The sequence below is a fragment of the Poecilia reticulata genome, linkage group LG17, assembly GCF_000633615.1.
Source record: "Poecilia reticulata strain Guanapo linkage group LG17, Guppy_female_1.0+MT, whole genome shotgun sequence".
NCBI lineage: Eukaryota > Metazoa > Chordata > Actinopteri > Cyprinodontiformes > Poeciliidae > Poecilia > Poecilia reticulata.
The window spans coordinates 10,739,203-10,760,247 of record NC_024347.1 but is presented as its reverse complement, the minus strand read 5'-3'; the positions used below and the strand labels follow the sequence as shown (position 1 = coordinate 10,760,247).

The following is a 21,045-nucleotide window of genomic DNA, read 5'->3' as shown; positions in this document are numbered from 1 at the left end:
CGCCGGGGCCTGTCCCGGCCTCCCGCTTTACGAGAGCGAGGAACAAACGCGTACAACGGGGACTTACGGCGAACACAAAGCAGAAAAGAATGGCGGGGTGGAGGGAAGAAAGAAGGAAAGAGAGAAAGAGAGAGAGAGAAAAMAGAAGAAAAGAAAAAGAGTAAAGATGGGGGAATGTGATGAAAGAGACAGCTCTCCTCTCAAGAAGCTTAATCCTCTTGCAAGCTGAGTTGATACTCTCTGTTGTTTTCAGACTCAAATGCTGTTTGAGCCGCCGGCCTGCCAATGCAGCTGACGCCTGGGGCCTGAGGGGAGGTGGGATGGAGGGTGTGGAGGGGGGGGAGAGTTACTGATGTGACTCTGCTGTTCATAGAGAGGGAGGTGACAGAACATCTCTYCTCCCTGTTCCCTTTCTCTCACTCTCTCCCTCTTTCCTCACCTCCCGTTCCCCTAAAATGGGAYACTGGGAGGTGAGCATAATCAGGATTACTCTTCGCCAAACCRGGTAGAAATGTGCACACTCACACACAGACGTGAAGTACGAAGTCCTGTGGACGCACGCGCACACCCGCAAAGGCCGTCCACGCGTGCACGTGCACGAAGAGCCGCAGTAACGAGAATCTCTCGCCCACCGGAGGTTTTCAAACATGCAGAGCTGCGGATATTTCTGTCTCGCGAAGGCAGAACGACACAAGTGCAGCGTCCATTGAAAAGAGCAGTTAGGGTGGCAGCGAGGGGACCTGGGGGGCTTGAAAAATGCAACAGGAGGAGTTTAAAAATAAAAAAAACCTGAGAGACAGTAACGGTCTGGAGAAGATGAAAGGATGAATAAAACAAAAGGGGAGAAATTAGGAAGGGATATTGCTGCGGGCCAAAGAAAAAGCAGATGATGGAGATGGCACTGAAAAAAMMCCMMAAAAAAAACACCATCACCTAGCATCTCACATCTCTCTCCATTAGGTAACCTACTGTAAAGGAGCAGCAGCAAGCATCCTGTGACCAACAGCAGACCTGCTCCACTGCACGGCTCTGCTGTTGGTCTCTGTCAACAGACATAAAAACGACGAGATGAAATGCATCAGAAGATGAAAAGACGAAGAGTGGAAGGCGTTTCGAGCAGTAATGGAGAGCCTTCTTCCTAACTCGGTGGTTAGTGAGCCTTTTCCACAATGAATCATTTCATTTAAAGTCTGACCCAAGCAACATTTTTTGCACATTTTCTGCACTTAGCAGCACTTTTTGATGGCATGATCTATTTTAAAGTATAGTGCTGACTGCAAGGGCATCAGGTACTATCAAATGATCAGACATAAAACCAATAATCACACCCCGGCTGTGAGGAAGAACTTCCCRAGGCGGCAAGTAAAATGTCATTTTTCGCTTTTTATATTAAATCTTTAGCATTTTAAAATAATCAAAATGGATTTATAATTTCAGAGGAAGAAAYGGGTCTGACCCCACTGATTACCCGGTTGATGCAGAAATCACGATTGCATTACACAACTGCAAATATGCACAGCAATCTTATAAATTGTAAACATATTTCAGCAGATGATTTTTTTTTTTCAATTTGGCAGATTACTTACATTTAATCTGCAGCTCCACAATATATTCAGTCGCAATCATCATTAAAATATAACTGCATACAATATTGCAATCACAGAGAGCTGCTGGATGGAAAATATTTGGTAGATTCAAATATGTCAGCTGTCATGCCRAAATGAATATTTAGCCACTTTTGGTGGATTTTCATCGTGATTTCTACCTGTAGATGATATTATCTTACTCATCAAGATTCTGAAGAGCAGGGAGACACACTGTTGATGAGGGAGGAGAGAGGAAAACATGAGCCAAGACTCTTCAAATTATGTGCCACTAAAGTGATTAGGTTTGGGATAAATCATGTGAAATCTGTGGGTTGCAATTTTCTGCCCTTCTTCCTACATGAGCTCAAAGGGAAACACTACTATGGTATATTCGCACAACTGGTTGCCATGTTGGAAACATTTGCTTCACATTTCCATTCCCAGACAACATGGGAGTAACAGGGCGCTTCAGCGGTGAAGGGAAAGCAAACCGGTTCAAAGAAAGCTACTTTATTGTATTGCGTGAGCTTTCAAACTCTTCCTTAAAGGGGCGTATAGGATTTGGTGACGTTGGTAGCCTTTTGAAAGACGTTGACGCAAAGTAAGAATATTAATCTAGAAACTACTGCTGTAGTTCTTGAACGCCAAAAGTGACGTTAGGTTCCAACACCACTGTCGAAAGCTTTACGATCCTTTTCGACATTTTCTTTGACAGAGTCGTTACAATTGTCCGAGGCATCTTTACACAAACTGACACAGAGAAATGCGGGTAGTAATTCATAAATCCTTTTTTTTTTCTTTTATTCAAACTGCAGGAAGGGATCTTCTTGCGTGAGCTTTGAGGAAGGGATCCTATTTCTCCATTAGTATCACGATACGCTGGCTTCCTATTAAATTCAGGATTCAGTGAAAATTTGATTACACATACAGTCCTCAACAGCATAATGCCTTCTGACTGACTTTATACCTCCCGCCTCACAGGAGCAGTCCTTTCTCGACATGCGGGAATACGTGTCATTCACAGAATTTCTAAGTCATGAGTAGGAGGCGGAGCTTTTGGTTTCCTGGCCCCTTTCCTGTAGAATCCTTCCTTCCCGCCTTYGATATGAAACATGGACAATCGTTTAAAACAAAGCTCAAAAATCTCCTGGGGAAAAATCCCTATCACACAGGGCGTTTGCATGTGTACCTGTTCTCACATAAATGTGCTGCATATTTTGTTGAACTGCCACTGTAGCCCATTTGTTTGGTTTAACAGGCTTTAAATTTTTATTTAGCTTCTTATTTGAACTGTTTTATATATCGTTATTGCTTCTGTTGCAGATCAAGCTTAGTCTTTGCAAACTTTTTTTTACCTAACTGACTTCCCATTGCTTAACCTCAATATCTACTCATTTCATGTCGAAGGTTTGCTAGTTCAGCCTGCTTGTGTTGCCTTTTAACAAGCACATGAAAAGCGCAAAACGAATAAAGCTGAATTGAAATGAATGTTCTTAATCGCTCGCGTACACACGTAACGTCGTCTCCGCTCATAAATAATTAATGACCCGTTCAAGGCAGAAAGGTTTGTTAAATGACACTGAGTGATTCTCTTGCTGGATGTAGAGGCTTTTTAGTCCATTTTACTAACACTTTACATACAAATAGAGCCAGGAGGTTGACAGCGGAAGCTTTTCTAAACCACCGCTACAATCTGAAGACATTAAGACCCGGGCCCCCTCCCTCAGCGTCCTTCATCTCAGCAGTTTGTAATTCAGATTTTGCAGCTTTGAAGCCGAGAAGGATATGAATATAGGCATGAGAGGATCCTTCCGAGGTTTATCATGGAAGAATGCAGCTAAACATATTCGCAAGATTCTAGGATTATGGCTAGCAGACCATAAAYAGCACAAAATGTTTAAGGAGAGGCTGTGGAGCAGAAAAGAAATCMGTGCTATTAGATATTTCYAATGTAGACATCARGATCCTATCCTATACATTTTAGATTRGAGAATCTCTACCCTCCAAGATGCTTTCAAGGACTCACTCATTGCTCATTACATGTGGCCACATTTTTTTTAGATCAACTCCTAAATTTAATGGGAGTTAGCGTTGAATTAAATAACATGAACAACATACAGATTTTTCCAGTATTTAGTGTGAAAGTTATAAAAAAAATAAAATAATATATACACTTTTTTTTACACTGAACAAAAATGCATATTGTTGATTCTTAGTATCATTCCCACTGTTCTAATCAGAGCTCTTACAGTTTAGTTGGCAGAAAAAGGTGAAATGTTGACAGAGTGACAGACAAATTGCGACCAAGTGCTGCGACTGGCTAACGGTCAGCCACTAGCAGCAGTAAAGCTGTCATGTCCTGCACCTGTCAGCATGAAATCCGTTTGGGTCRGAACCGCAATTGATMATTTGTAGATCAATAAGTAAACCGATCAGAACTGTTGCAAAATTTAAACAGGGATTCATGAAGCCTTTATTCTATTAACTAAAACACTAAATATGAGTATGTGTAATGTTTTATATATTTATTGCAATATACTAGATGGTTCCAGCAGTACATCAGCTAATTTCCTGCTGGCTGCGCTGGAGGACATATGGAACAGTGATGACACGACACTTTTACGGGACTGACGCAACCAAACAGGAAGAGCCGCTGGGAAAGAGTCTGTAAGYATGTTCGATTTTACGAGCACATCCRAACAGATTTTYATATTAAAAACTTAAAACGTGTAGCTCTCACCTCGAGTTAAATAACATTTTTAAAATTTCATACCCTGTCATTAATAACATGCTTCCCCCTCCCCCCGTTTGTTTCACTAAGATGCTTCTCCCTTAAATAAATGTAATCTGTGTATTTCCATGACAACGCCATCTCAATGTGTGAAATGTTAGATGGTCACTGCAAACACCTAATTGATGCAAATGTGCTGYGTTGCGTGTTTGTGCCGTTTGCTCCAAAGTTACAGCACCTAAACGTCATACTGTATTGTCTACTACAGTCATGAACTCTCTTGAAGCCCGCATGCAGGTGATTCAGCTTTTACGGTTTACCGGCTCTGAATAAAAGTAAATATTACTTCGCTTAATGATACCCTGCGCTCTGGTATCGAAGGCACGGCACTTTTATAGTCGACGAGAAAATGGGAACGTCGTCCTGACACTAGAGAAGAAGCTAAGAGAAATAAAAGCGCACGCTACCAAAGTAAGAGTCACTCACAAACACAGACACACACACGCACATGGGAGGCTGACCCTTGAGGTGCAGTTTCTGTGGTAATGTGCTTTAGATTGGGGCTATGTGTGCAGAGATGATGGGCGCAGTAACAGATGGACAGGAGTCTATTCCCTGGGCTACCAGCCTTCTGCTTACTACACAGCCCTGCCAGCTCCACAGTCCTCATCCATCTTCTGCACCCCTCCTCCCACCTCTCCTCCCCTCACCCGATCTCCGCTGACATCCCATTTCATTTCTATTGTTTTTCACAATCCTCTTGGTTTGCTCAACTCCCTCCCACCTCCTCGTTCCTCCATTATAACTCCTCTCACCTCTCCTTGACCAGCTCCCCCTCCAATTTTCCTCCACAACTGAATTACTCCTGATAATGAAGGCTTGCCTGCTAAAGCATTGCCTAATCCAATGACTTCTCTTTGTTTGAGCAACCCTTTGAAAAGCCAACCCCTCTCTTTCCTCACCCAATCCAGCTGCGCCGGGCGAACGGCCAGCGCTCGGATCGTAGCCTTAAGAGCCACATGTTGTAACTTAAGCTCACGTCTTGGTGGGGCAAAACCTTATTAAGGCTTCCCTGSAAGAAGACAGTCAACATTAGATTAACACCCTAACTCTGGCCAGGAAGCGGAATGATTACAGCAAGCTGGAATGCTAAAACAGCCCCAGAGCCAACAGACCAAGCTGGCCCTCACTTTGGCCAGTTCATGCTCGGTTGCGCTGCTCCGAAGGACTATAAAAAGAACAGCTTGCTGCCGCCTGATGTGYAAGGTGGGGTGTGGCCTTGTTCCACTGTCACATCTACAACCTCCAGGCCCCCCGGCGGCTGCGGGGGCCGAAAGAGGACATGCGTGTCGAGCTGAAAGAGAAGTCCGTCCGTGTCTAAAAGCGCGTAAGCGTGCGCTTACCTCTGATGATATCCAGCTTTGCAGTGGTGGTGTTGTTTCCTTGGCTGTTGCGCGCCACACACTCGTAGACGTTCTCGTCCCGAGGAGCTCTGAGAGGCTGGATCCTCAGCACGGCTCCAGCGCCCCCGTCAAACTCTATCGTCTGGACAGCCACAGGATTTACAGAGTAGCATATATTAGTCACGGCAGAGTTAGCATTTCAACTCTAACAGTAGAGAAGGGATCCCTTTCTTTTCGGATCTGCGGGGTGGCCACATTTGAGAGCGTCGTCTTTTTACAGCACCTTGACAATCACGACAGTAGATTTTTTTTTTTTTTGAGACACTTGACTATTTCAGCGAATCATTAAGACACATCGTGTACCTGCAAACACGCTCCGGAGGCTGGCGGTCAGCAGCTTGCACAGACATTGCACTTACCGAGAACAACGTGATCCGGATCCCCTGTTTGAGACGAAGTCTTTAGAATCAGTCAAGTCACATTCCTTCACAGTTAGACCTCAACTTATCTAGAAATGAAAAACGCCTTTCACCACTCCCTCGTTTGCAGCATTTAACTTTTTGTTTGACATTATTCCGTGCGTTTCAAATAAAACTGTGCACATTTGAATTGCTCTGTTCTAATCAATATTTTTGAAATGATGAGCTACTCATTCACACTCTGCCAGAGGTTAGTTGAGGAAACTGACATCACTCTCGTTGATCCATCACGCTAGAGTCATTAGTTTACTTTAGCAGCTGGACTGCACCGCAAGCCTCATTCTGTTCAAAGTATAAAATAATGATTATTCTGGATCTGAAAAGGTCACCAATTACYGCTCGACAGGTCTGCCTCTTTAACAGAATGTTTTCTACTTCACAATGATAAAAAAGGGCCAAAGCAGCCCAAGAAATAAACAGTAAGCCTCATTTAAAAACCGGTGACATTATTTTCTCATTGCCGTAGAGCTTTCTGGTATCCTTCTGGCTTTAATGCTGATGCCTTTTTAGAGWATCTGCTCTCAGTCAGACTCTGGGGGGGGGAAATAAACACGGCTAGGCCGGCGTTTGTATGACCTTCTAATTCTCAAATTGCAAGGAACAGATAATCTGTCCTTAAAATGATTCTAGCATATTTATTAATGTAAACTATATCGAGAGCAAATTGATTGGGATTCTGAAAGATAAGCGTTGTCTGTAATGATACCAGCAGAAGGGCAGATTGGAAAGCGGGCACACGATTTTAGCCAATTGCACAAAGCAGAAACATTTTTTTTTTTATTTTTACATCCGAGTGTAAAACCTACAGTTTTTTTCCACAACAATATAGTAWGCATGTGCATTCATGGTGTAACATAAGATTGGTTTAGAAAGACGCTCCTCGCCGACAGTCAGATGTTGTTCTTTTTTGGGGACAGGGGAGGGGTCAACAATTTTCTCAGGACCTGCAGCTCTCTGTGGTTTATTTTTCCTCCATGCATGTTTTGCATCTGCTGTGTTATTGGGCATAAGGCAGGACAGCCTGCATCTTAACTCTACTGCAGCGATGAAGCAGACAGTATGTGCGGAAAACAAACTGGTTTGTAAAATATTGATCGTCAGTTTAAAATACATTTTAAAAAAATGTAATTTGGCAAATTATCAGTTAGAAATAATACATAAGATCTACATTAGGATGTAGACAAGAGGGTTTTTTTTTAACCCTAAAAATCAGTCCAGATGCAATGTCAACTGAGCTACTGCAGACCTGTTACTTGCAAAATACATGAGTTATTCAAGGTAAGAGAGAAAAATATTCCTCAGAATGCTGCCAGATTTTTATTTATTTATATTCTACTTTAGTCAGAGCCATCTTAGAATCCTAATCAAGCCAAGGATCTAGCTTCATGTTTACTGAATAAGCATGAGAGCATCTCTGTGTTTCACGGCGTTAGCTTTTCAATTAGCTTCAGTGTGGATGGAGCATAATAGAAGATGTGAAACGTTAGACCTTTTAATTTTTCTAAAAGTTTCAGTTCAAGTGCAACTAAATCTGAGATAAATTTGACAATATTCAAAAAATGTCGCAATTTACCTTTAAAAGAATGAGGAGATAAAGATCCCTCAGGGTGAAGCAAAGTACTTTATCCTTTAAAATGGCTGATTTTGTTAAGACTTTTGAGGTTTATAACTCTAAAATGATTAAATGTAGATTGTTCACCCCACACAGATGCATAAATTCCAGCCTATTTATTTACTGGAGTCAATGTTAGCCCATGTGAGGGCTCATCATTGTGCATTGTGACAACCACCTCGATACGCTGGGAGTTGACCTTCTTGCCCTTCTTGTTCCAGTAGACGACTGGCTTGGGGTTGCCAGTGGCCTGGCACACAAATGATGCCACACCCCCTGACACCCCGATCTGGTCAGTGGGAATTTTGGTGAACTTCGGCGGAGCTGAAAAGCAGGAAGGAGAGAATTAAAAGGAAGAGTGAGAAACGAGATGAAGCAAAGAAACAATAACAACAACAAAAAAAAATCTGAGCAAAACCCAGACATGAAAAGTAATATTTGGAGGAAATCAAGTCAACCGCAAAGGCAGAAATAGCAACTCCTGCTGATCCACGCCCTATTTCACTTTCAGGGACTGGTCAGAGTGACTTGTGTCCTGACGGCTGCGCCATTGTGCTTACTTCCTGGGTATCATCTAGAGGACAAGCTGAAGGACTTCCTGTGGGTCATAAATAAAAGATGGGTCTGGGCTTCATAGGAACATCTCTCTCTCTTTACCCCCCCACTCTGTCCACCCCCCCTTTCTCTCTCTCTCTCTCTCTCTCTCGCCCTCTCTCTCTCCGGCAGGACAACACAGAGCTGTATGCAGCAGCACAGGCTGTCATCCCACATGAGCGTTTCACAGGTAGGAAAAGTGTTGGCTGAAGATTCACAGCATGTAATTGGCTTAAATGTATTAATACCAGAGGCATGATTTTTGTGCCTGCAGAGCGCCACACACCTGTGTGGGGGAGGAAGAGGAGGAGGGGGGGGGGGCTGTCACGGGACCTGGAATTGCGGAGCGCGACGATCCTAATTTCCGTCGTTTACTTCCTGCTCGTGGCTCGGTGGAGGAATTCAAGAGGATATTTTCAGGGATTACGGCAGGAATGTGAGACGCTTTAAGGCGTTGCAGTTGCCCTCTGCAAGAAAACAGCAATTTCCAAGTGTGATATTGAACCAACAGTACTGAACCTACACTTTTCGCAGCAACTGAGTCAGACCGGTAAAACAACCTCACGCATCCACCCCTTGCTATCTGTCTGTGGCCTGTTGCCATGGTGCCCATCTTAACTCCTCTTCAACCGCCGAATCGCTGCTATCCATCAGGGTGAAGTCAGGATGACCCTTACCATAGCAACCCGGTTCCCTCCTCCCCTGTGTCTAGGTGGGTGAGGTCGCACTGTGTTGATTGAAGACACGACAGGAATGATAACAACAATAATACTAATAAAAATGGTGGGGGGAGTAAAAAAAAAAAAAAAAACCCTCATCTGTCTATCAAATATTAGGCAGATAGTGGGTCTAATTCTCTTCCCACTCCATTCTGTTCTAAATAGCCAGATGAAACACTTTCCAGTTTCTCCACAAAGCCTTGACAGGAACCGGAAAAATGCTGTGACAAAAAAAAAACAAACAAAATAAAAAACTTCTCCTTTGCTTGCTACACCGTGTGTTTGGCATGTCAGAAATAACGCGGTTTCGTTTTATGCTTGCCATAATCCTGAGCAGGAAGGAGCATAAAGCGCATAGTGAGTAATCTGACTGAACAAATTTATCCTTCCCATATTTAGACGCCGGAGCAGGTTATTTTATGCCTGCTAGACCCTCAGAAACACACACAACGTCAAGCAAACTGCACCTTCCCCGTGCCAATGACATGATTGCCATAGAATTTTTTTTTTTTTAAAAAGGGAAGAAAAAAATAGTCGTCAGGGTAGAAAGAAAGCGCCTTCCTCCTGTCTGTGGGATTACGAAAGAACTCCATGTTAGTCTCAGGGCTTGAATGTGGGTATTTTTCATTGGCTTTGTGTTGAGTCCGAAATGTTTTCTATGTTCTCTTAAACGCACCAATCCTTGTGCAAAACTGATCCCACTAGCAGAATAACCACTTAAGCCTCTTCTGACAGCCGGGGAAAAGCCCTCGAAGGCTGCGGCTCTGAATGGATTTGCACTCAACAGAAACTTGTTATGATCAGGATGTTCTTGGGAAATAAAGGTCTAATAAGAACCCCTGTCTTTTTTTTTTATTAAAAAAAAAAACAAAAAACGGTGTTTCTTTTTTTTTTCTCCACTGCCGTGGTCTGCTGCCGCTGACGGACAACCGGTCGGGTTTTAATGGAACACCTTTGTGACTTGTAATCACTCGCCAGAGAGACTGACAACTGCTGAGCTCAGACGTAACGAGGCACAATGTCTCAGCGTTTTTGTCATGCCAAGTGACAAAAAAAAAAAAGCATAATTGGAAGTCAGTAGTTTTCCTCAGGTCTGACTATAATCAGTCCACACAGTTTTCCTGTCAGAAGTGTTCGGTCCGAGTATAACTTCTTATCAAATGTTTCAATTTGTTCTACCTTAAATAAAAGTACCAAAAGGCAAATGTATTAAGAGAAGCCAGCTTTGGTCTCACAAGCCCTACAGCCAGTTTTAATAATGCATCTTCTCCTGTTTGTGCCTCACTGCTGTCAAACTTGTTTTCATCTCATGCTCAAAAGTGTAAAAAAAAGAAAAAAAAAAAAGCCAGTGATACAAAGATAATAAAATCAACTGGAATTGCTTTCGTTATCTTTTGGGAGAAAGAAAATGACATTACAGGGATCATTTGAAACAAGAAACCAAATAAGGAACAAAAATTACCACAAACCTTTTCCAGAATTTATTAGCAAAAACCTGACATTATTTAGTAAGCTGAGTTCTCCTTTTTATGTGGAAAAGGAAATATTTTCGATCAAACTGGAATGACTCATGTTTGAAATGACCCCGATAATTTGCCAAACATTTGGAAAACATTTCGTCTGGACAAGTACTATAACCTAATATAATTAGGGTGTAATTATACTAGATATGAGGGTGTGTGCTTAAGCTGGACATATTTTTAGACATTTTTTTTCTAATAAGAAAAAATAAGAACTACTTCCTAATGAGAAAGGAAGTAGTTGTTTCTTGAGTTGTTTGATTGCTTCGACGGAAACGACAACAAAAGAGTGAGTCCAACTGGCTCACAAAAAACTGCGAGAATATTACAAATGGCTAATAAGTAGCTGCTACTGGCACTGCAGTTAACTATTTTTTCCAAGCTTAGTATTAGCACTAAACTAAAGGGATAATTCACCATTTTTTATATTTTCCAAAACCTTTATTTCATTAGTGAAAGTTAGCATTGGGAGTTTAATACTTTAATTTTGATTAAAAAAGAGTAACGACATAAAAAATGCACACACTTAAACACACTGTAGGTTGCTGATGTACTTCCCATCCGATTTTGTGCTTCAATTAATGAAATGCAGATTTGCTAGTTTTCACTTGTCCAAATTTAAGTGAATGCAGAGCAGAAGGATCTACCAACTACGCAGGGCACGGGCTCTCTTGTGTGTTTGTAGGATGTTGTATGATTAAAAAAGTGCTTGACGACACCGGTCTAACATTTTTGAGAGTAAACCTTTGTCATAAATATCACTCAAGAGCCCATCAATCTAAAGCCAGGTAACATCTGCGATGACATGAAACATCCCGACAAGATCAGAAAACCAGCGTCTGAAAATGTCACGCCAGCATGGTTTTAATCCTTAGCATTTTTCTGTCTTTTTCCTCTTTGTGTTTCCGTGTTGGTGTAGAACAGGTGTGAAATGTAGTTACTTTGAAACGACAGTTTTTTAAAAATCCTAGTACGCATTTATACCATGAACTCACCCACGCCTTCGTTAGCATTAGCTAGGTTAAAAACTTCAACATACATGGGGGTAAAACATATTTCTATGAATCTATGCAACAGTTTGTAATTTGTGAGTATTTTTTGGATTTGTAAACCCCCCCACCCCAWAAAAGTGATTCTTAGTTTTCCAGAAAATATTTCTAGAAAATCTCAACTTGTGAATCAAATATCATGTCTCATTTTGTGAGCAGGATGCATCATTTCACCCTGAACACACAGTTAGTTGGACAGGAGGAAAATTGAATAATAATAAAAATTTTAAAAAGCACTATTTGAAAAATCAGCTTTCACCAAGCTGACTTCCAATTTTAAATGCTGAGAGGTGTTATGTTCCATCTTTAGTCTTATATCTTATCTGCCATCAAAAAAAAAAAAAAAAAAAAATCAGCTTGGTGAAAATCTCAGATCACTGATAGCCCAGCCTGGCTGAGAAATTCTTGGTGTGTGTCTTCGTGTGTAAACCACTGAGGCAGGAAATGTGTTGAGATGTTGTAATCAAGAAGATGATGAGAAACATGCTGATGGGACCTCCCGCCTTATCAAAACACATTAACAACGCCGCAGTTCAGAGCTGATGTACTGACAGGACAGGATTCACTCCTCGGATGACACCCACAGAGCGTGCGCCTACATTTATATGTAGGAGTGCTCGTGTGCATGTCATTTACTGTTTGATTGTCAGATGATAAAATGACAAAGAAACAATGAAAGAAAAAAAAATAAAAAGAAGSAAGAAGTAGATATATTATTTTACCTAGTGCTTCACACAAGCTGCCCCACGGCCTGGTTAGGAGGATAATCAAAGGCAGCAACAGACACAGGGGAGATGAGARGAAGTAGAAGCCAAGGATGGTTCGCCTGGACTGTGCCAGAACTCCGTCTGGCTTACACGAAGGCATGGCACCACCGCCGAGTTGGTTGGAGATGACTAATATGCAGGTAGGGCTTCGCTCAACGGGGGTAGGCACTCTGCAAACAGAACGAGATGAAGGTCAGGCACATTTCTGTCGCATCTGATTCATCGTTACTCCTGCGTTTTAGAGCTGCTTATCCGCAACTTCGATGCACCACGAGGGGAGAAAGTACATAATGTTGTTTCTTCTGAAAAAAAAAAAGCGAAAAATKTAATCATTATGAAAATCAAAGGCAAATTTATGCAAATATAGGATTAAGTTTTTTGATTTAAGCCTGAGCACTTCTGACTTGTGGGATTAGGAGCTCCAGCAGGCTGACTGTGACGGAACTAATTCCAGAACAATAAAGCCACTGCTCAATAACTACGGCAAGAAACAGAACAAAACAGTTTTCGGCGTACAGCTTCTGTATTAATAAGTCTCCTTCTCTAGTGAGCCATGAAATGAGCTGCAATGATACAGATTTAAGCATCCTTTCCCCCTCCCCCTTTGGACACCCTAATAATTTCATTTTGGCTGCAGCCTAATTCCCTCTCAGCACTCAGTATTTCAGCATTCTGCCGACACATAAAAGTGTTAACGCAGTAATATATCTAGAGTAGGCAACAGTAACGGAAAACAGTCAAACAAAGAGGATTTGGAGGTTAGTAGGAAGGCCACAAAATTCATCTGACAGCACATAAAATACCGCTGCTTTGATACATGTGAACCCCCTTTACCCAAAGCCTTTGGGGGAGTTGCCATGGGTACTTTGCTCTCTTCGCTGCTGCAAACACATGCACACAGAGCGACGCACATCTGGAAGTCCCGACATAAATCAGCTTTGTCTGCTCGCAGAGATTTGGAAAAGCTGCGCCAAAGCTCCGCATCCGCGAGTCAATAACTCCTCAGTCTTATCGCGCTCTCCCGTCCCCCCACCTCTCATCAAAAGATATGTCAGAGCGCAGGTGGAGAGGCCAAATGAGAAAGGGGTCTTTGTTAACCTGTCATACATCAAATGCATATATATCCTTGCCTTCAAGTAGCAATACAAGATAACATATACGCTCCTGAGGAGACATAATGCAGGCGACAGGCCACGCTGTGATTCCCACATGAATATGGACACGTAGAGACAAATGGCCTGGCAACTGGAATCGGATGATTTTGATCTTGCTTAGCTTAGACCGGTGGGATATTTTTTTCCAATCAATGAAACAGATGCGTTTGCTAGTGGATCATCTATTTTAATGCACCCCTGGTTGTGGGAGTTGTTAATGAGTGGGGAACATTTCAAGTGTTTTACAGGTCAAAAATAAACCTGAGAAGACAAAAATATGTAAAGCATCAACGTAAAAGAAAATTTTAGTTTTTTTTTTTTTTTTACGAAGTGTCAGGACATATCTGAGCTTTGTTAAGGCTATGAGAGAGCAAGACTTTTAACAGATAACAGAAAGGCCAACCAGAGTGCAGCGAGCTAGCTCTATTTTATCCATTGGAACTCTGAACCTCAGTCCACATTGGCACATGCTGGATTTGGAAAACTTGGCAGTCTTTGCAAAAACGAGATGCAAAAAACAATTCGAGACGAAGGGTTGCCAAGCCTCATCATCATTCCTGTCCTATGCTAAAGATGAAAAAGATGTGTACCATTGTAAACAGGAAACACTTTGCTCCACATTGTTGACATTCAGTTAGTTTTGAAGACTTCACCTCTCTCTAAAACTGATTGTTATTATTACGCTCACTAATCTAGGCTCCAAGTCTATTCGTAACTCGCAAGCTGTCACCTACAGCCAATTAAAACTGTGTGTAGCTAAGATACATGTCACAACCGTCAAAGATGTTCAGGACACTTTTGTAGCTCGTCAGCCTTGTTCGCGAGAAAACACTGCAAAAAGCTGAAAGGTTGAGCTTGACCATGGTAAACATTGAGGATCCGGCAAATCCGGCACCAGGGACGAATCGTACACAGAACGCCAGAACACACAGGTCGCACCTAATGTTTCAGTGGCCATGTGGCCCGCGTGCAGAACAACCTTTCTTCAAATTCTGACCTTACGGATCAATGTTTCCCTGAGAGCAAATTCTGACCTTACGGATCATTAATGCTGCTCTTGCTAATCAAACAATATGAAGCAGGAAAAGTAATGGCCTCTGCCTCACTGAGTGGCCTTTCAGCTCATGTCACTAGAGAACCTCATTTGACTGGTGACAGCAACTCCAGTCATAATTAGTTTTACTTTCCAGAAGCTGGTAACTTCATAAAGGCTTCAACTTCTTAACTGCTTTTCCTTAAAGTAGGAACATCCTGTTTTTTAGCCACTAAACTCTCTCTCTCTCTTACAATGTGACTTTGCCTCTTGTTAATTAATAATCCACCATGGCAGGATGGTTGGAAGAAACACTTTGAATGCTGCTCTTGTATTAAAGTTCTTTAAAAAAAAGGAATCGGATCTAGCTAAAATCAGCACGGGCAGATCAAAGATCGCGCATAAATTTCTGACTGGAACATATCAAAATAAAGTCCCTGACTTTCCATACATACTGTCAGACATAGAGGAGCAGCAATGGCTGCTCTACTTTAAAAAAAAAAAGGGGGCCTTTCTAGAGAGCTGGATATTCAAAGATTCCTCCAACCCCCTTTTGGGGCTAATGACCTGCTCAAACATATTACTGTCTGCCAGCTTCTAAACTAAAAATAGCTCAGCCGAAAATACGTCTATCTGATACAGGCTCTTATTCCTGCCACTCTGCCCTCGCCTTATCTAACGGCGGGTAATAGCAGCTGAATAGAAAAGCTTTCTCCCTCTCAATTGAGCGCGATAAGAAAAATCAGATCACAACTCATTCAGCCGCCATTGGCAGCATGCTAAGTAAATTCTCTGCTTACGGAAACTCAATTTTCCCCGCATTAATCTAAGCGGGGTCACTGTTCTGCACGCGGGCCACATGGCTACTGAAACATTAGGTGCGACCTGTGTGTTCTGGCGTTCTGTGTACGATTCGTCCCTGGTGCCGGATTTGCCGGATCCTCAATGTTTCCCTGAGAGCAAATTCTGACCTTACGGATCATTTTCGGTTGATCCACTCCTCCTCGTTGTCTTTCACATGCTGACAAACCCTCTTTGCACTCCTTCGTCTTTAGTCGCATACCCTCTAAAGTAATCCCTAAATCTTCCTCCCATATCTCACTCTGGCATGAGACTATATTCCTGAAATCTCCTCTTCTCCTACTTTCTTTCATCCCTTTCCGCTGCCCGCCCATCCACTTCCTCCTCGTTAACCTTTTCTCTCTCRACGTTGCCTTCTTCTGAGAGATACCCTATCATTTAGCTTCTTTGCTTTTTATAGACAGTCTAATCCACACTCATGCAAATCCTCTTCCTCTTCCCCAGCTGTCCTACACCGGCTGCTCCAGCTGCTGTTGGTCCATTGACACAGTTCAAACAAAAGGGCTTACACCATCCTACAGCTGTGGATGATGAGGGAGGATGCCAAAACAGACATGCAGATGCAGCAGCAGACCAGGCCAGTCTGGGCATGTCTCTGCTCCTGCTAATGGTATTAAAACACTGCGAGCGCAGCAGGCTCATCCTCTCAGGACACAAAGATAAAGAACAATAACTCACTTGGCTTGCTTACAGGAGCAGAGTTAAAGTGAGTAAGCATTGTGAACATGGAAATCCTCATGACTCAGGTCTACTGGAATCTGTACAGCCTCCCCCAGCCCCATCCACCAGCCCACCCACCCCCACCGCAGAGATACCACAAACTGCTCCCTGTGATCATCTGGCTCAGCATCCAGAAAGCGGACAGCGGGGGTTGGTCTTATTACCTTTTCAGCGTAGAAACACAGATGGTCAGCCTGACACGTAGATTGATGGGGTGGGGGGATACATGCTGCTGTTTATTGTGGGGAAGTAGATAATGACACCCCAGCTCAGGTGGTGCAACGTACACCGCTTATTGTTCTCCGTCAGGCTGATGAAATAACAATGTTTAGGTGGCATCCAAGCTGCCCCTGCTCCACTGGGGCTCCCCTCGGAAGATAACATGTTWTTTTTWTTGTTTTTTGTTCCCCACCCCACACGTCAGCCATCGACCTTACCCACCGATGCCTCTCGCCACAAGTGGGATGATCTCATAAGGCATGTCGTCATGACAACAAGCCATGAGCACTAAGAGAGAGAGACCGAACCAGATCTGTATCTCGCAGCACCGTGCGGTTTGTGAGACAGTGCACCTTGTGCTTTTTGTTCCTTTGAATTGTTTTAGCAGTAAGTTCTGGTGCGTGAGTTACAGTTTGGATTTTACAGRTTTTTAAATGCAAAAAGACATTTTTAAATGATTTGATTAGGACAAAAGTTGTATAAATCTGTCTGGTCCTGTATGACTAAGTAATTGCTCCCTATATATCAACTAGTTGCCCCATCGCTTGTGGGCAACAACTGGCATCAAGTGATTGTGGAAAATGACAATGTTTTTTTTTTTTTCTTTCACTTCACTGTGAAGGAAAAATGTTCTTCTTCATCCACACTGGAGTGTTTTCAAACATGAAGTGCATTTTTTAAGGCTATGTCTCAACATCTCAGTAAGGTTTAAGTTTGGACTTTATCTAGGCCACGAAAAAAAAAAATTTCTAAACGAGATAGCTTGCTGTGCTTTGGATGATTGTCCTGCTCAATAAAATAAGTATGCCAAAGCTTCAACAAATAGTCCGAGATTTTCATGTAGAATTTTGTGTTATAGAGCAACATTGCTGGTTCCTTTAGTTACCTCAAACTTTTGTAATCAGCAAAATATCCCCAAACCATGACACTGCCACCATGTTTTATTCATGATTCATGATGCATCACGAAAGCGTGGTCAAATGGCTCCATTCACTTTCGTTCACATCCTCCACTGCCGCTGCCTAACAGACTTCGGTGTCGAAGTATGAGGTCATTGTTCTCCTTGTGCTCACTGATTGACCAGAACGAAATGCATCCTGAAAGATCAAACTCAATGGGACAAACCCCAGACGAAGCACTGAGGGAGATGAGAGTCGAGGGGATTGGCATAGGAAAACAAYGGCCAGGCTAATTTAATGAGTGATTTAACAAAAGGGCAGGGGATGTGTGACACAACCATGCTGGTTTATACTTATTTTTTCTTTGGTGCATAAAACCATCTCTGATTCAGATATTAATTTGAAACATTTAAGTGTGACGATAAAAAGCAAAAACATAACAAATCTGTAATAGGGAAAATGCTGCTTCACATCTCTCTCAACTTGGCTTTACATACCATTTTTTTGAGAGAAGACATTTGGAAAAGGATTCATGTGGGATCCAAGGAAGAGATGGGAGTGATATTACTTTACATTTCTATGATCCTGGACACTGTAGGCAAATGGCTCTCACAAATGAATGCACACACACAAACATGGCAGATGGCGAAGCATCATGGGGGAGATTGGCACACACTCTCTCACACACTTCTTTTTGCTCTGTCTTAAACACACAGTCACTCACACGCGCACGCATACACATAGAGGATCAGAGGCGCAGGATGGAGTGCAGCTTACTGCAAGCATGAGCCACACCGCCTTGGTTACATTTTTAGCAGAGGAAATAAAATATCTGAAGCTCCTCTCCCGACAAGAAAACACACCTGTCACTCAAATGCCGCAGCTCCCTGCCTGAATTTAAATGAATCAGGAGACCTGGTTGCATCCACTAAATCTCCATCAGTCTTGCTTAATGCTGCAGACGGCATGCTGAAATTAGGGAAGGGGATGCGACATGCATTCAAATAGTGTTATCTGGGGAAATATTGACATATAGCAACAACATTCCTGAAAAGCGGCAACGCGTTTTATAGCAGATCCAAAATTGCACACAGAACTGCAGTGAGAAATTTCAAGGGTAAGCATGTGAAAGTGACCATCTTTAATTTGTTGTCTTATTTTTAGGGTCTAGCAAAATGAAAAAAAATTCTGGGATCATAAAGAGATTGTAAAGGATGACGGCTGCAGAGCAAGTAGATCTGAGAACAGTCACAAGAACCTGTGCCTGTTCTTGTGATAGAAAATCCACAAACAAACCTCAAGTTTAAGAGCTGGGCAGCACAAGATTCCCATATGATTCCCATATCCCACATTGCTACCAGGCAGCAATTAAAGATTGCTACCAGGCAGCAATTAAAGATTGCTACCAGGGCAGCAATGTGAGGTGCCTATAAAAGCTCGCTCTCACAAAGCCCCGCCCATTTCCACACAGCTCCTCCTTGGAGCTGCAATTAACAAACACCTGGTGGCGCTACGCATCCAACTTGCTGCATGTTTTYCCTSTCATTGTCTGCTTTCTTTATGCCAACTGTAAATAAAGGTCACTAGTTCCACAAAATCTTACAAAATAGTCACCTGAAAGAAAAGCAACACCAGAGCACGATGCTGCCCCCACCTCTGTTTCACTCCCCACTTTTAAGCCGAGATATACCTTAAAATGTATAATGCTATAGATTTTTTTTTTACAACCTTCAACTGACTGGTACCTTTAGAAGGTGAGATTACTTTAATCTACTGCCTGCAAACTTTGGCTTTAGCGAAGGGATCCAATACCAAGAAAATCCTTCTACGACAGCTGAATCTATAACTGGTAACAGATGAGAACTGATGAAGACTAAATGCTGGAATTAAATCAAATTGTGTTTCAACAGGGTATTAGTTTAATGCTGTGCAAATTTATTCAACTAGGCTATTGACCCCTTTGTTTTTTTACTGTTTTACTTTTATTCTCCTGGTCAGATTTGCTTGTTTTTTAGTGTTGATTTTCTGGAGTGTCAGAATAAAGGTGGAAACAGTCTTAAAGGTGCAGTACGTAATTTTTACAAAACGTATGCTTTCTTTTTTTTTTTTTTTTTTACATTTTTGTTAAAAATGTGACCATTTTGTAACAGTATGTAATGAGACAGATAGTCTGTGAAAAGATCAAACTGTTTCTCCTACTCCCTGAGCTACTGTTGCCATCTGAAAAAAAATGCACCACTCCCAGTCAAAAACAACCAATCAGAGCCACGAGGAGGGTCTTAGCGCTGTCAATCAATGTCAGTGCATTGGCGGAGAAACAACTTACCATTGCAGGAAAACCATTTATCTGCCGTCATGMATTCATGACAGGCTGTGCTAGCTGCAGCATAGCAGAGAACGAAAAAGAGAGCGAGATGGGGGTTGCAGAGCGCCACACAGAGGGAGACTGACAGAGCTAAGACTCGCCTCCTGACTCTGATTGGTTGTTTCCAGATAGCAGTAGGCAGAGGAGCTCAATTGTTCTATCTCATACTATGTTGTCACCACATAATGACAGTTTCAACAAATATGTAAAAAAAAAAATACATGTCTTTTATAAAAGTTACGTACTAAAGCTTACTAACCAGGGTCTCTTTTTTCTTAAGTCTTAAAAACCTAGAATTTTAACTTGCGTGTGTGCACTTTTTTGAGATCCTCCTSGTAGTGAAACAAGAAAGCTCCTCACCAACCACTGAGAGTTTCATCCCAAGTCTAGCTACCTGGAGGCTGGATAGACTGTGCATCAAAGGCACCATCTAAGATGAAACAAGGAGGATTCAAGAGTACATCAGGAAGATGGCCCCCAGCAATGAATTACTAAATGAATGCTTTAGGCAGCAGAAACGTAGCGTGGAACAGGAAGACCCATCACAGAAGCACAAAACTCAGCATATTGCGCCAGTGGAGGATTGAGGAAGAAGCATTAGATACTGAAAAAATCCCTCCAGAGGTTGACAGAGCTGGACCGAAGGACAAAAGACTGGCACCAATCGGTGCAACAACAATAAGGGTCGTTTTTATTCCAAATTAGACAAGCCCAGGGATGCATCTGAAACAAAAATGCCACTTAGTTCAGTTTTGCATTTAATGCCTTGGAAAGACCAGCAAACACAAGACAGCTCAACTAAACGCAGAGAAAAAAATAGCTAATTTCTTCCACAATAACCTGGGATTCTATCTTGTGAAACGTCCAGATTATCATGATGGTCAACAAGAAGCTAATAGCTATAAATGAAGCRGTCTCAAGAGGAAGAGCTTTAGAAGTGCCAATATACACACAGTTTAGGAAATRATAAGAGGAAACAGACCGTTGTACAGGTGTCCAAAAGAGAAGAAAAACCAACTTTATATTTTTTCCCCCCTTTGTAGTACTTCCTCCCACTGGAGTTTTAATTTACATTTTTGCAAGATCTACATTTGTACATTTTGTCTTCCCTTTTGATGTGCCTGCAGGTGCTTGACTGTGGGTTTTCTCAATGACTCCACTGAGACTAAGAGATGATTCCTTTTAAGCTCTATTACATAATGTTCAAAACACAGCATGTTTTCCTAGTTTTAACGGAAAAGCAACACAGAAAGAAAATTCATCCTACTCCGAACGTTTGGGAAAGTAAAATTAAAAACAGTATCTGACTGCATCTCTCTCTCTCTCTCTCTCTC

At 42.2% G+C, this 21,045-nt stretch overlaps 2 protein-coding genes across 2 annotated transcripts in view; both read right to left on the bottom strand.

Moving 5' to 3' along the window:
* The window catches only part of LOC103479282 (receptor-type tyrosine-protein phosphatase S-like), a 28,438-nt gene extending 15,782 nt beyond the window's left edge, over positions 1 to 12,656 (bottom strand). The window contains exons 1-3 of the mRNA XM_017309865.1: positions 12,416 to 12,656; positions 7,990 to 8,135; positions 5,721 to 5,862 (exon numbers count right to left, since the gene is read on the bottom strand). Of these exons, the coding sequence (XP_017165354.1) occupies positions 5,721 to 5,862; positions 7,990 to 8,135; positions 12,416 to 12,560 (433 nt within the window). The 5' untranslated portion in view covers positions 12,561 to 12,656. The remainder of the gene's footprint in view (positions 1 to 5,720; positions 5,863 to 7,989; positions 8,136 to 12,415) is intronic.
* The window catches only part of LOC103479281 (protein fem-1 homolog A-like), a 30,449-nt gene continuing 22,016 nt past the window's right edge, over positions 12,613 to 21,045 (bottom strand). The window contains exon 2 of the mRNA XM_017309864.1: positions 12,613 to 12,630. Coding sequence (XP_017165353.1) covers positions 12,613 to 12,630 — 18 coding nt within the window. The remainder of the gene's footprint in view (positions 12,631 to 21,045) is intronic.